The following is a 12,402-nucleotide window of genomic DNA, read 5'->3' as shown; positions in this document are numbered from 1 at the left end:
AGTATGGGCCAAATGGCCCATATTTTAGGTGACTTGGAAACCTTTGGCTTAATTCATCCGATTTCATTTTTCTTGGCATTTAAAAGAGGGTTGGAGATGAAATATTAATAAGATATTAGGCAAGAAAAACCTCGGGCAGCAATTCCACTTCATGACATCTCCCGTGATTTGCAAATCCAATGTAGCAAGAAGCACCCTGACCCGCCACTACTCTTGTGTCTGGAGCAGGTTTTGAGGACTGGTGAATGGCTAGACCATCCCTCCTTTCTTGAAATTAACATTCATGTTCTAAAAGTGACCAGCATGCTATCTTTTATATACTTGGGTCCCCGTGAATGAATAAACGAATGAATGAATGTAGAAGGGAATAGATGACAGCAAGGGAGAGCATCTATTTTCAATGACTAGAGAAGAAAGCAGCAGAAGTAGCCAGAGACCTGGCTTGGGTGTGGGGTGGTCTGGGTGTGAGCCCTTCTGAGGAAGACACTTGGGTGGGTGAGTCTGTGTCAGTGCATACCCCTCCACAGCCAGAGACCCAGCTTGGGTGTGGGGTGGTCTGGGTGTGAGCCCTTCTGAGGAAGACACTTGGGTGGGTGAGTCTGTGTCAGTGCATACCCCTCCACAGCCAGAGACCCAGGAGCTCTGGAAGTGAAGGTCAGGAACAGAGGTCTCCCAGCCGGCACCAAGGGCTGATCTGAGGGGAGGCGTGAGATCCAAAGTCGAAGTGGGAAGGGTGAGGGGAGGGATAGGGCTGCACCAGAGGTCAGAGTGGGCCAATGGGTCCCAGAGGCAGAATCAGAGGCCGTTTGCAAGTGTCAGGGCCAATGAAGAGGAGGACTGACCAAGGAGGGCAAACAGGCAACGCCCCGAACAACAACCTCCCTCCTACCTGACATGGTGCCCCGAGCACTGTCCTGAGAAGTAACCCCTCGGCCAAAGTCTAGCGCAGGCTCGCTGACCTGCTGGCCTGACTGCACCCAGAGCGCGGCAGGGTGGCCAACCGTGGGGCAGACCCGGCAGTGCCTCAGCACCAAGGACAGCACACCGCCAGCTCTTAAGAGGACCATCTGCTGGCTGTTGAAACCAACCTGAGCAGCCGGGCAACGAGGTTCCGCAAGCCCAGATCCAAGCATCCTTCAGCTCCAGGAGTCTGGGCCTTGGCTTGGTCTCAGGTGGAGAGACCAGCTTCTCTTCCGCGAAGGCTGACTGTGGTCTTGGCAGGGTCTGGAGTCCACGCTAGGCCCTGGGGTGCCATCCTGTGCCTCACCCCCTTCTCAGCCTTTCTGAGCTATGCTCAGTTTTCCTGAGCTGTCCATGGTATTATCTGATGTAGGGTTGGGAGCTATTCTCGGTTAGCCTCCTATTAAAGACACAGTGCCGTGTCTTTTTTAGTAACTGATTAGCATTGACCGCTATCTGAGCGCTTTGGGGTGCAAACCCCGTGACTGCCATCGCCATGCTGTTTCATCTCCGAATCTCGTGCTCAGCAATGTGGTCTTTCTCCCCGAACAGAAGTTGTTACTATATATTCTCCCATGGAGCCCTGCACTTCCTGGGGAATGTCATGTGACTGACTGATATTGTGGGATGTATCTTGAGCCCCTGGCACATGTGGGGGACGGTGGCGGTGCTGCAGGGGCCCGAGGACGGGAGATGCAGGTCGGGCAGCGCCCTGCCTCAGTCCCCCACCCACCTCTCTCCTTCCCCGAAACCTGCCCTGGACACACACCACTGGCCAAGCAGTGCAATTCGAGTCAAAGCAACGCAATCCCAGCTCCACACGTGGTGGGCACCCTCTCCCTGCTGGCATCTCCTCAGATCCCTCCCTGCCTGCCCTTACAGACGCTCCCCACCCATCCCCTGTGCTCCCACATGGGAGCCTCTGCCCTGGCCATCCACCAGAGATGCTCAGGGTCCTCCCACTTCCCCCTCCCCCTGATGGCCCTGCTCTGTCCCTCTCTCATCAGCATCCTCAATCCAGTCCTTCACCTTCCACCTGTCCTCCTCCAGGGCTCTGGCCCCCGTCACAATCCCCAACCCCACTGCATGCTAAGGACGCCCGTGACCTCCACGTTCAGCCCGCCTGGTCAGCTGACTTCCCAAAGCCCCCCCTCAAAGTCCCGAGACCTCTCTACTTATCACCCACGCGGGAGCCCGTCCCCAGGAAGCCTGCAAGGGACTCATGGGCTGGGCAGCGGCGTCTCTGCTGATCACCCAGCCCCACCCGGATGGATGGTGAGTCTCTGCCTGTCTGTCTCCCTCTAGAACGAGCTTCTCGATGCAGGCTTAAGTCACTTTCATCTCTGCACCCCCAGGGCCCGGCACATCGTAAGTGCAGTTCGCACGGACTGCGTGGGAGGGCTCGCAGACGCCAGCCAGCCCAGGAGGTGGGGAGTGGGAATTACGTTCAGAAACCCCGGGTAAAGGAGGGATGGCGTTTGGAATTAGAGAGAAACCGGTGGTCTGGAGCCCAGCTCATCTGCCTGGAAAGCGGGGATCTCAGTTAACTTTCAATTCAGAATCGAGTGTGAGAAAATCAGGGCACCCTTGGAGATGTGTGGCTGCCACACAGCCCCCCAGATCAGGGAATCCAGAGCAGAAAGGGGCTGAGGATGCCACCAGGAGGATGTGAGGACCGCCCCCCAAGAAATCCCTGCGGGGAGAGGGGGCACCTGAAGAGGGCCTGCAGAGAGGGGAGAGTCTGAGGGCACCCGGGGAGTTGCTCCCATCCCACCTGTCACCCCCACCCATCAGGCCCCACCCGTCTCCACGGTGTCCCTGGCCAGTCCCATGCCTCCTCTCATCCTGCCTCACCCTGCTGGCTTCGTCCCTCCCTTGATGTCACCCCAGAAAATGGGGACATCATCTTGCTCCCTGCCCGGCCCAGCACGGTCCAGTCTGCGTGCAGAGCCTCACCTGACTGCCTCCCCCACCTCCTGAGATTCCCACGGATGTAAGACCCGCACCCTCATCCTGACGGCAAGCGCTCCACGCCCCTCACCATCCATTGCCAGATACTGACCCAATCAGCTCTGCTCCCACAGCCCCAGGTGGCATGTCCAGAACATTCCCGAACCAGGAGCTGGTGCAGCGGAGGGAGGTCCAGGCTTCCTGGCTCTGCCATCTGCGCTCTTAACCACTAGCCCCAACTCTCTCGAGGGTGGAGGAGGGGGGCAGGGAAGGAACTTTCTAGATTACTGTTAGGGGAGGGGCTTCACGTGATTTTCCCAAACAATAAAGACAGTGTTTTAGAAGCCCCGCTTTAACTAGATTTTAAAAGCCCTGACGCAAGCCCAGATTCCTGCCAGATGAACTGTTCCATGAAAGTAACAGCCACCTCTAGTCACAGGTCAAGAGGCTTCATAAAAATCACATCAGGGCGTTGCGCTGACTCGGCAAATGGGCTCCAAGAAGTCAAGTTTGGGAGCTCGGGCAGACCAAGCGAGGGGCTGAGGATGCCGAGGCCTGGATTTCGTTTTCCAGGGCGGTCCCGGGAATTAGTGACAGCAGGCGCACTGGGCGGGGAGGAGGCTGGGGAGGAGCACAGGAGCCCAGGGACCCTTCCATGCACCCTCCCCGTGAGCAAAGGGACGTCCAGGACTGATGCCCGGGCAGGCAGGCAGAGGTGTGGGGACGGCTGCAGAACTGGAGCAGGGCTGCAGGAAGGAAGAGGCCAGCTGCGCTCCACGGAGGCCTCGGGGGTGTTGAGGACCTTCCACTGTCCCGCCATGCTCCTGGACACCCCTCCCCCCCTCCACCCCCCGCAAGCCCTGTCCTCAGCACCTGCCCGAGGGCTCTTTCTCCAGCTTGGTCCGGCCTGGGGGCCAGGTCTGGGCAGACTGTTCCCACCTGGGCACTGTTGCAAGCACCAGGGTCCCTGGCACACCTGCTTCCACCTGGGCACCAGCGACCCCAGGATGCTCTTCTCTCGGCCCCTCAGGGCCAGGGGGTCCTCTACAAAAAGCAGGTGCTCATACTTGCTTCATACGTCGCTGAACAAGGCACATGTGAGCCCAGTGGGAGCATCACCCCCTACACAGGGCAGACCAAGGTTGCCCCTGCCCCTAATATTCCCCCTCCCTATTTGGTGTCAGCATTCCTGCCACCATCTCCAAAGGTCCCGCATGAAGCAAGTCTTGACTGAACGCCAATCACAGCAAAGGCGCCCGCACAGGGAGCAAGGCTGAACACTCGTGTGTGTGATGTGGCCTCGGGGCCCTGGATCACACCTCCCTCTAACTGCTGTATTAAGTTGACTACGATGTATTGGTCTTTCTTTTTTTCTATTGTCAGAGGGCTCTTTCTAGAAAGCACTGGCTGGGCTGATAATAAACAGAAATCATGAAAACCCCAAAGAATCAAAACACGCCTTTGGTTTCCCTCCAAACGTGCGGAGCTGTTCCACGTGGTGGTCACATAAATCTGAAGCCTCCATCTCTACAACCACTGAAGCCCTGATGTGTACCCAGCCCACAGGGGCACGGAGGGCCAGGGAAGGCCGCAACCCCAGGAATCTACAAGGCGCAGAGGACGGAGAGTCTCTGAAAGAAGTTCGGGCACAGAGCAGGTGTTTCTGGAGGACCTGATCTCACAACAGCTGTCACAAGCGAGTCCTTGCCAAACACAGACGCACAGCAGGGACCACAAGAGCCTGTCACCCCAGGCACCCCAAAGACCCACAGAACCACGATCTCTGGTGCTGGACAAACATGCTCTTACCGTGCCCCCAGGAGCATGGGGGGCACCCCTCTTCACAGGAGGTGCACTGAGGACTCGCCCGGTCCTCCTAAGCTGTGACACCAGCCCGGGTGGGGTCCTCCCTCCACACTCCCGGCCTCGCTGCCAAAGGGCAGAGGACCACCCTGGCAGATGCAGAAACGGCCATTCTATCTGGATATTCAATATGCATCTGGCTGGACCCAACTCATGCATCCTTTAATTGCTGTATGTAAAAAAAAAAAAAAAAAAAAAATATTTCATGTCACCAAAGCTCAACAAAATTAAGAAAAATGCCCCATGAATAATCTCTACTTGATTGATTTGATCTATGGCCTGAGCCCTCATGAAGTCAGGACGTTGCGACAGTTTTACAGGCCGGAGGTCTGGTGTCTGCTGGTCACCTTGCTGGTGCCAGGACACACTCGCCGCGAACGGTAGAGCCCGTCAGGTCTCGTGATAACGGATAACGAGTAAACAGATGACAGGGCAGAGGAAACTCACCCACACTCACCCCCTCGCTGAGCTCGGCATCACCTCTTCTAGAGCTGCCCAGGGTCACAGGTACGAGACTTGCCCTAACAAACTGTTCAGGCCTCATGCTGTGTAACCATGGATGCGGTACTGACCCCACACAGGTCTCAAAGGCCTCGTCTGTAAAATGGGAATAAGCCTAGTCCCTACCTCTTCCAGTTGCTCTAAGATTCACTGAGATCATATACATAAAGCCCTAGCACGGTGCTGGCCGTCACTACCCACACCGGCGTCACCTCCACCATCACCCAGGGATTCTCCACAAATGGCAAAACAAGAAACATTAAATCCTCCGAAGCCACGGGTCCCACAGGTGACAGAGGTGACAGCTTTCCCACCACTGTGGGTTGATGGTGACCATCCTGGGACTGAGCCATACGGGGACAGGTCTTGGGATGTCACATGGTCTGGCCCTCTGCCCCGAGGACGTGCATCTTTGGTTGGTGTATTCCTGTGGGGAGAGAAAAGGGCTCGAGGCTCCAGAGTGTTCGGGAGAGGCGGGCGGAGCAGGGCTGCAGAGTCCTCGTCGCTGGGAGTCTGGGATGAAGACAGCACCCATGTGAGCACGGAGGGGATCTCTAGGAAGGGGAGCCTTTGCAGCAGAGTTTCTCAAAGTCATCTGCCAACCCGATACGGTCAGCTCTCCTTGTTCGTGGCTGTGATGTTCAATAAAGTTGCCGTGAACCCTGAAGGAGGGGATCCTGGACCACCGTTCCCAGAGGAAATACAGGGTGAGCTTCCCCTGAGCCTCTGGTCCCCACATTTCATCAACCGATCCATACATGACCTTGTTCTATGTATGTTTCTATTTAAAGACACCTTATTTACCATGTATTACTCACAAATAATTAATTATATCCAGTATATATAATAAAACACTAGCTGAGAAGAGTTTCACATTTTCCTGACCCGGGATAACAAGACTGTCAATTTCATTGGCTAGGGTCAGAGTTAGGGTTTCAGCCTTGCAACAAGATGTTTTTGAATGGGTGGTCATCTCACAAATCCACAAAGTTAGCCACTTTTCCATCACTCCCTCACACACTGTAGATGTTACTCCAGCACTCCGTGGAGCAGCCCCAGGTACAGATCGGCAAATTCTTCTTCCTTTTTCTGAATGTACCATGCTGTTATTTGTGAACACTGAACTCACGGCCAACAGCTCTGTCATTCACACCTGAATGAAACACCCAACACACGTGTTTTTCTCCAAAAGGCACGTCTCAGCCTTCTTGCGCTTAGGAACACTAGACAGCACTTCAGCACTGCACTTGGGGGTCATTCTATCACCAGTAACAAGCACACAAATGCAGAAGACACAGCACTAAAAGGACCACAAAAAGGACACTTTTTCATAGTATGAGCTGAAAGAGGGCAGGGCATCTCCTTGTTCAAACTTATCTGGGAACGGGCGTGTTGAATGACTCAATTTTTTTGCCTGTCTGTGCATGTCCGAAAAGGACTGCATAAGTGCCATGGGTATAGATTTTTAAGGTTACAGATAAACTCTAGTGAGTAGGCAAATTCACAAATACCGAATCCATGAAAAATAAGGATGAGGCACACCTTGTTTACAGAACACCTCTAAGCGGATGCTTCGGGGAAATCCTGAGAGGCAATTTGTCTCTTTGATTTGAAAACTTTTTTTTTTTTTTTTTTTTTCGGTACGCGGACCTCTCACTGTTGTGGCCTCTCCCATTGCGGAGCACAGGCTCCGGACGCGCAGGCTCAGCGGCCACAGCTCACAGGCCCAGCCGCTCCGTGGCATGTGGGATCTTCCCGGACCGGGGCACAAACCCGTGTCCCCTGCATCGGCAGGCGGACTCTCAACCACTGCGCCACCAGGGAAGCCCTGTTTTGTTTTTTCATTAATTTATTTTTTATTGAAGTATAGTTGATTTACCATGTTGTGTTATTTCAGGTGTACAGCAAAGTCACCTGAGTTATAGATATATTCCTTTTCAGATTCTTTCCCCATGTAGGCTACTACAAAATGAAAACTCGATGCTGGAATTCTACAATGTCACAGGGCAAAATATTTTTTGCCTCTATTTTCCAAAATGTCCTCAATAAACTTTCATTGATTTGAAAAAACTTTTTTCCTATAAAAATACTCACACGTGGGTCTCCTCTTTTCCCCACGATCACACTCTAGCTTCCCACAACGCCAAGTACACCTCCTTCAGGTTCTCCAGACCTGCGTGCCCCTGTGCAGACCTCTCAGTCTCCTCAGAGCTGCATGCGGGCAGCTCTAACTGCAAACTGGAGCCTTTTCAAAAGAAAAGAGGCTAGGGCTTCCCTGGTGGCGCTGTGGTTGAGAGTCCGCCTGCCGGTGCAGAGGACACGGGTTCGCGCCCCGGTCCGGGAAGATCCCACATGCCGCAGAGCGGCTGGGCCCGTGAACCATGGCCGCTGAGCCTGCGCGTCCGGAGCCTGTGCTCTGCAACGGGAGAGGCCACAACAGTGAGAGGCCCGCGTACCGCAAAAAAAAAAAAAAAAAGAAAGAAAAGAGGCTAAAGAAAAACATCTGCAGCAAAAAGTAACATCTGTGGTGCACGCATAAAGTGCTGCTAGGAAATGGAAAAGCATCGAGACCCCAAAAGATAAAAGGCACCAACCATTCATAGAAGAAAAATAAAGTATCAGACAAGAGGATCATGGGGTCAGCATTCATGCATAGCCTGGGAATTTATCCTCAAGTAATAAATCCAAAGGAGGAAAACCTGCCTCCCTCATACAAAGAGGTCTGTATAGTCTCGCATATAAAAGAAAATGCCACCTGCAACCTGCACACTCCAGGGCAGGATATGTACGGACAAATCAATTAGATGGCCCATTGCCTGAACTTCAAAGATTGGCAAAAAGGATCATGAAAATGATATGACAACACAGAGCGACATTTACAACATGTCAGATTTTAAAAGCAGGATGGCAGAATCACACGTGGGACCACGATGGCAGCTAGAGACATTGTTTATGCTCAGTGCCAGAGTCTGAGAAGGTGGGAACCACAGTCCCCTTTCTAATTCTATTGTAATATTGTTGTCCGTACAGAGACTGAGTGAAGTGCTATTCAGCACTCTTAGAAGCACCCACGACATAACTTTTCAAGCTTTGAAATGAGGGGAAGAAAGGAGGGATGCTATCTATGTACTTCTCCTCCAACAGGAGTCCTCCAAGAATTGCTTCTCAAACTGCATGTGGCATCTTGCTAAAATGCAGCCTTAACTAATAAGGACCTACTGTATAGCACAAGGAACTCTACTCAATACTCTGTAATGACCGATATGGGAAAATAATGTAAAAATCAGTGGATATATGTATATGTATAACTGAGTCACTTTGCTGTACATCAGAAACTAACACAACATTGTAAACCAACTATACTCCAATAAAAACTAATTAAAAAAACAAAACAAAATGCAGGCTTGGCACTGGCAGTCCTTGCCGCCGGTGGTGCTGGGCCGTGGACCATGCTTTACAAACCAACAGTCTAAGCACCTAGATGGCTGATGCTGTCCATTTCTCCCTCAGGTGATTTCCACCACAGCCTTCACTGTGTGCACAGTACTGGGGGTGCTGGCGTGGGACCCAGGAGCACCCTGTGCACCTGTTGGGGGCCAGGACTTTGCTGGCCACACGGCCTGGATATTCCCAGGGTAGAAGGGGGTTCCTTTTAGAAAGGCAGGCTGTGGTCTGAAGCAAAGAATTGCCAAACTTCCCAGGGAACTTCCTTCTTTACACACACACACACACACACACACACAGACACACACACACACACACACACACACATCTTGCTTTCAAGACGGTTCCTGTCACCAGCGGCTCAACTTGATCAAATTTCAAAGTGTTCTTCATCTGGATGGGCCATTCGGGTCTACAAGACATGATGACCCAGCCAGGGCAGAGCCCTCAAGAGGAGGCCAGTTTCTTCGGGGGCCCTTGTCCGCCCCGAGCTGGGAATCGCCAGCCTCTCCCCTTGATGGAATTAACTTGTGAATGAATGAGTGAATAAAGCCAGAAAAGGTAGGCAATAATAAACCAGCATAAATGAGCCTTTCCGGGGTCTTGGAAGAGAGCATTTGTTTCAAGGAAACACTCTATTTGGGGAGAAAAGGTACCTGCCCTTCCAACCAATGCCACGTCTGAAGAACAGACCTCCTCTGGGCCCCCACCTCCACCCTCATCCACCTCCAGCCCTCCAACCCAAAGGGCTGCATTTTCACTCAAACTGGCATGTGGTTTAAGTAAAGGCCAACATCAGGTCTCGTGCACTCCCCACCATATGCCCTAGAGATCATTTCTCTTGACTAGAACTTTGTCCAGGCATCACTTGTCCTGGCGAGGCTCAGCACGTCATCTGCCTCGCGTGGTCCACATTGACCTGCGGCACCATCGCCGCTGCGGGGTGGTGAGTCCAGCCCTGCCAGGACTGCAGAAGGACAGCAGTACTGTTCCCTAAAGTCCAGACCTTGACCCCAGAGCCGCCGCTATTGTTGGGAGGCCCCTCCACATCTGCTAGCGCACAGCAGTTTCTTTACACCCCAGAGCCCCCAGCACACACAGAACGGCCTCAAATGACAGGAACACCCCGAAAGTGAAGTCAATTTATGCTTAACGATCTTTAAAAAAAAAAAGCATCAAAGGGAAGTTCCAGAAACCTACAGGGAGTCGATAGGACTTGTTGCCCAAACACGAGCTCTCACTATCTATACTTCTCAAATGCATGAACTCTTCTGGGAAAAAAATAATATTAATGAAGTCTTTAAAAAATATGAAAGCAGTTCGTTCTCATTTGTCCACAGATTTAGCTAAACACAAGTTCCTTTACATGCGTCTAATATTCACATCTTCTTTTTATATACACGTAAGTTTTTTTTGAAAGGCAGCTTGTCAAGAGTGTTCATTAGAATACACACTCACTTTGCTATAATTGAAAGAAAATAGTTACGCTTAAACCCACTGGCCTCATTAGCATACATCTCTTCTCCAAGACTTCGTCAAACCTTCAAATAATCATTTGCAAAACGGTTTTTTACAGCTAATCGGCCATCATGCCAAGGCCCCCAGGCTTTCAGAGAAGTGTCACCCAATAAAACCATCCCCAGTGAAATGCACTCAGGTCGCTGCCCCTCGGCGCTAGGCTACCCCCAACCACCGGCCGCAGCTGCCGGCGCTCACCAGTAGCCCCGCATCCTTGCCGAAGTCCGGCCAGCCTGAAGAAACCCCCTGGTGAGGGGCAACCGTCACAGGGACCACCCCCACGTGAGCAGATCCAGGGCAGGCACACTAAGACCCAACCTCTTCTGGGTGGGCTGGGTGTCTCCTGGGAGCCCTGGTTGCCAGTCTGCCTTCCACCAGATTTTCTTGACATTTAACTAAGGCCCCTGATGGGTGAACAGGAGCGGCTGGGCCATCCACACATAACTGAGGGGATGGAGAGCTAGGCACACATTCTGATCTACAGGTTACAGCAGCACCTTTGCTCTCCGGGCCCCTCCATCCCCTCCCCTGGGGACAGCCAGGGTCCTACCTGCTCTTGGGGCCACTTGGGCCTCTCCTCGGGAGTCCTGGTCTTGGTCTTGAAGCTTCTCTGGGGGTCTGCGGGGTGCTTGGCCTCAGGAGGCAGGTTCAGGGACTTGGGCCGGCCCTCGTGTCTGCTGGGGCCGCGGCGGGCCTCGGCAGGCGGGCAGGCCTCCGAGGGGCCCCCGGGCCCCGGCTCGGGCGCCCGCAGCGGCGCATGCTCAGGGCTGGCCTCGCCGGCACCGGCAATGCTGCTCGTGCTCAAGCTCATCTTGATCTCGGCCACGATCTGGTCGATGTCCTCTTCCTGGTCCTCCAGGTCCCCGTCCCCGCGCCTCGGGCGGTAGGGGGATGCGCTGCCCTCGTTCCCGTTGGCCTCAGTGGGGTAGTAGTCCTGGTAGGCCTCTTCGCCGGGACAGTAGTGGACGCCCTCTTCCTGGTCCTGGGCCTCCAGCATAGAGGCCTCAACCTCTGGGGTGGGGAGGCGGCCGTCCCGGTAGCCGGGGCTGTCCTGGTCCCCGTGGCCGTGCGGTTGCGGGCCTGCCGGATCCGTCCACTCCTCCACCGCCTCCTGGCACTCGTCCGTCTCCAGGTGGTGCGCGTCGTGGGCCAGGTAGCCGTCCCCGTTGCAGTCCATGCCCTGCAGGTAGCTGTCGTCCTCGGGGCAGTAGCGGATATAGTAGGTGATGCCCTCCTCTTCCTCGGGGAGGCCCTCGTCATAGTCCTCCTCCTCGGAGGTGTTGTTCACGTAGTCGGAGCTGGAGTCCCCGTCGGGGCTGTGGTCGTGGCCGCCCTGCTCGGCGGGCACAGGGCTCTCGGGCCGCAGGGCCGCCAGCTCCAGGCCCTTGGGCACGTACTCCTCCAGGGGCAGCTCAGCATCCTCGCTCTCGGGCTCCGGGCCCGGCCTCGCCCTGTGGTCCAGCATGCTGCTCGCCGTGTTCGGACGCTTCCGGTGGGCCATGGCGGGCAGTCACGCGGCCATTGTCACCAACGGGCAGCCACTGTGGGGAGGAAGAGGGGACAGGACAGTCAGAGCCCGAGAAGTACGCCCCGCCAGCATGGTTTACACCAGAGCGATGTAACGCGAGTCTGTTCAAACGACGTGACGCCCCCACCCCAGCTGACTGGTGTGTCAGGACCGGCGCACACACCTGCCAAAGAGAGAGGAGGACACCGGGGCTGGAGGAGGAGGCCCCAACGACCCCCAGGACGCCTGCTGCTTTCCCCCCAACTCCCCGCTCATTCGAGACTTCCCTCTCTTTTTTTTCTTTTTATTTGAAGTATAGTGGATTTACAACATTGTGTTACTTTTAGGTGTACAGCACAGTGAGTCAGTTTTGGTTTTTTTTTTTTGCTGTACGCGGGCCTCTCACTGCTGTGGCCTCTCCCGTTGCAGAGCACAGGCTCCGGACCGCAGGCTCAGCGGCCATGGCTCACGGGCCCAGCCGCTCCGCAGCATGTGGGATCCTCCTGGATCGGGGCACGAACCCGTGTCCCCTGCATTGGCAGGCGGACTCTCAACCACTGCGCCACCAGGGAAACCCGATTCAGTTTTATATATATATTCTTTTTCAAAGTCTTTTCCACAACAGGTTATTACAAGATATTGAATATAGTCTCCTGAAC

General features: G+C 54.2%; 1 protein-coding gene across 4 annotated transcripts in view; it reads right to left on the bottom strand.

Moving 5' to 3' along the window:
* The window catches only part of APBA2 (amyloid beta precursor protein binding family A member 2), a gene marked incomplete at both ends in the record, with an annotated part of 62,167 nt that extends 50,396 nt beyond the window's left edge, over positions 1-11,771 (bottom strand). For 3 of the 4 annotated variants that reach the window (XM_082649188.1, XM_082649187.1, XM_082649189.1), the window contains one exon: positions 10,787-11,737. In XM_082649188.1, coding sequence (XP_082505314.1) covers positions 10,787-11,737 — 951 coding nt within the window. Of the gene's footprint in view, positions 1-10,786 lie in introns of all 4 variants that reach the window. The other variant, XM_082649190.1, reaches the window with a different exon arrangement.
* Positions 11,772-12,402: the final 631 nt, after the last annotated feature.

Source organism: Grampus griseus (genome assembly GCF_964374135.1).
Source record: "Grampus griseus genome assembly, chromosome: 2".
NCBI classification, from domain to species: domain Eukaryota; kingdom Metazoa; phylum Chordata; class Mammalia; order Artiodactyla; family Delphinidae; genus Grampus; species Grampus griseus.
Note: the sequence above shows the minus strand (reverse complement) of the source record. Positions and strands in the feature narration are given on the sequence as shown.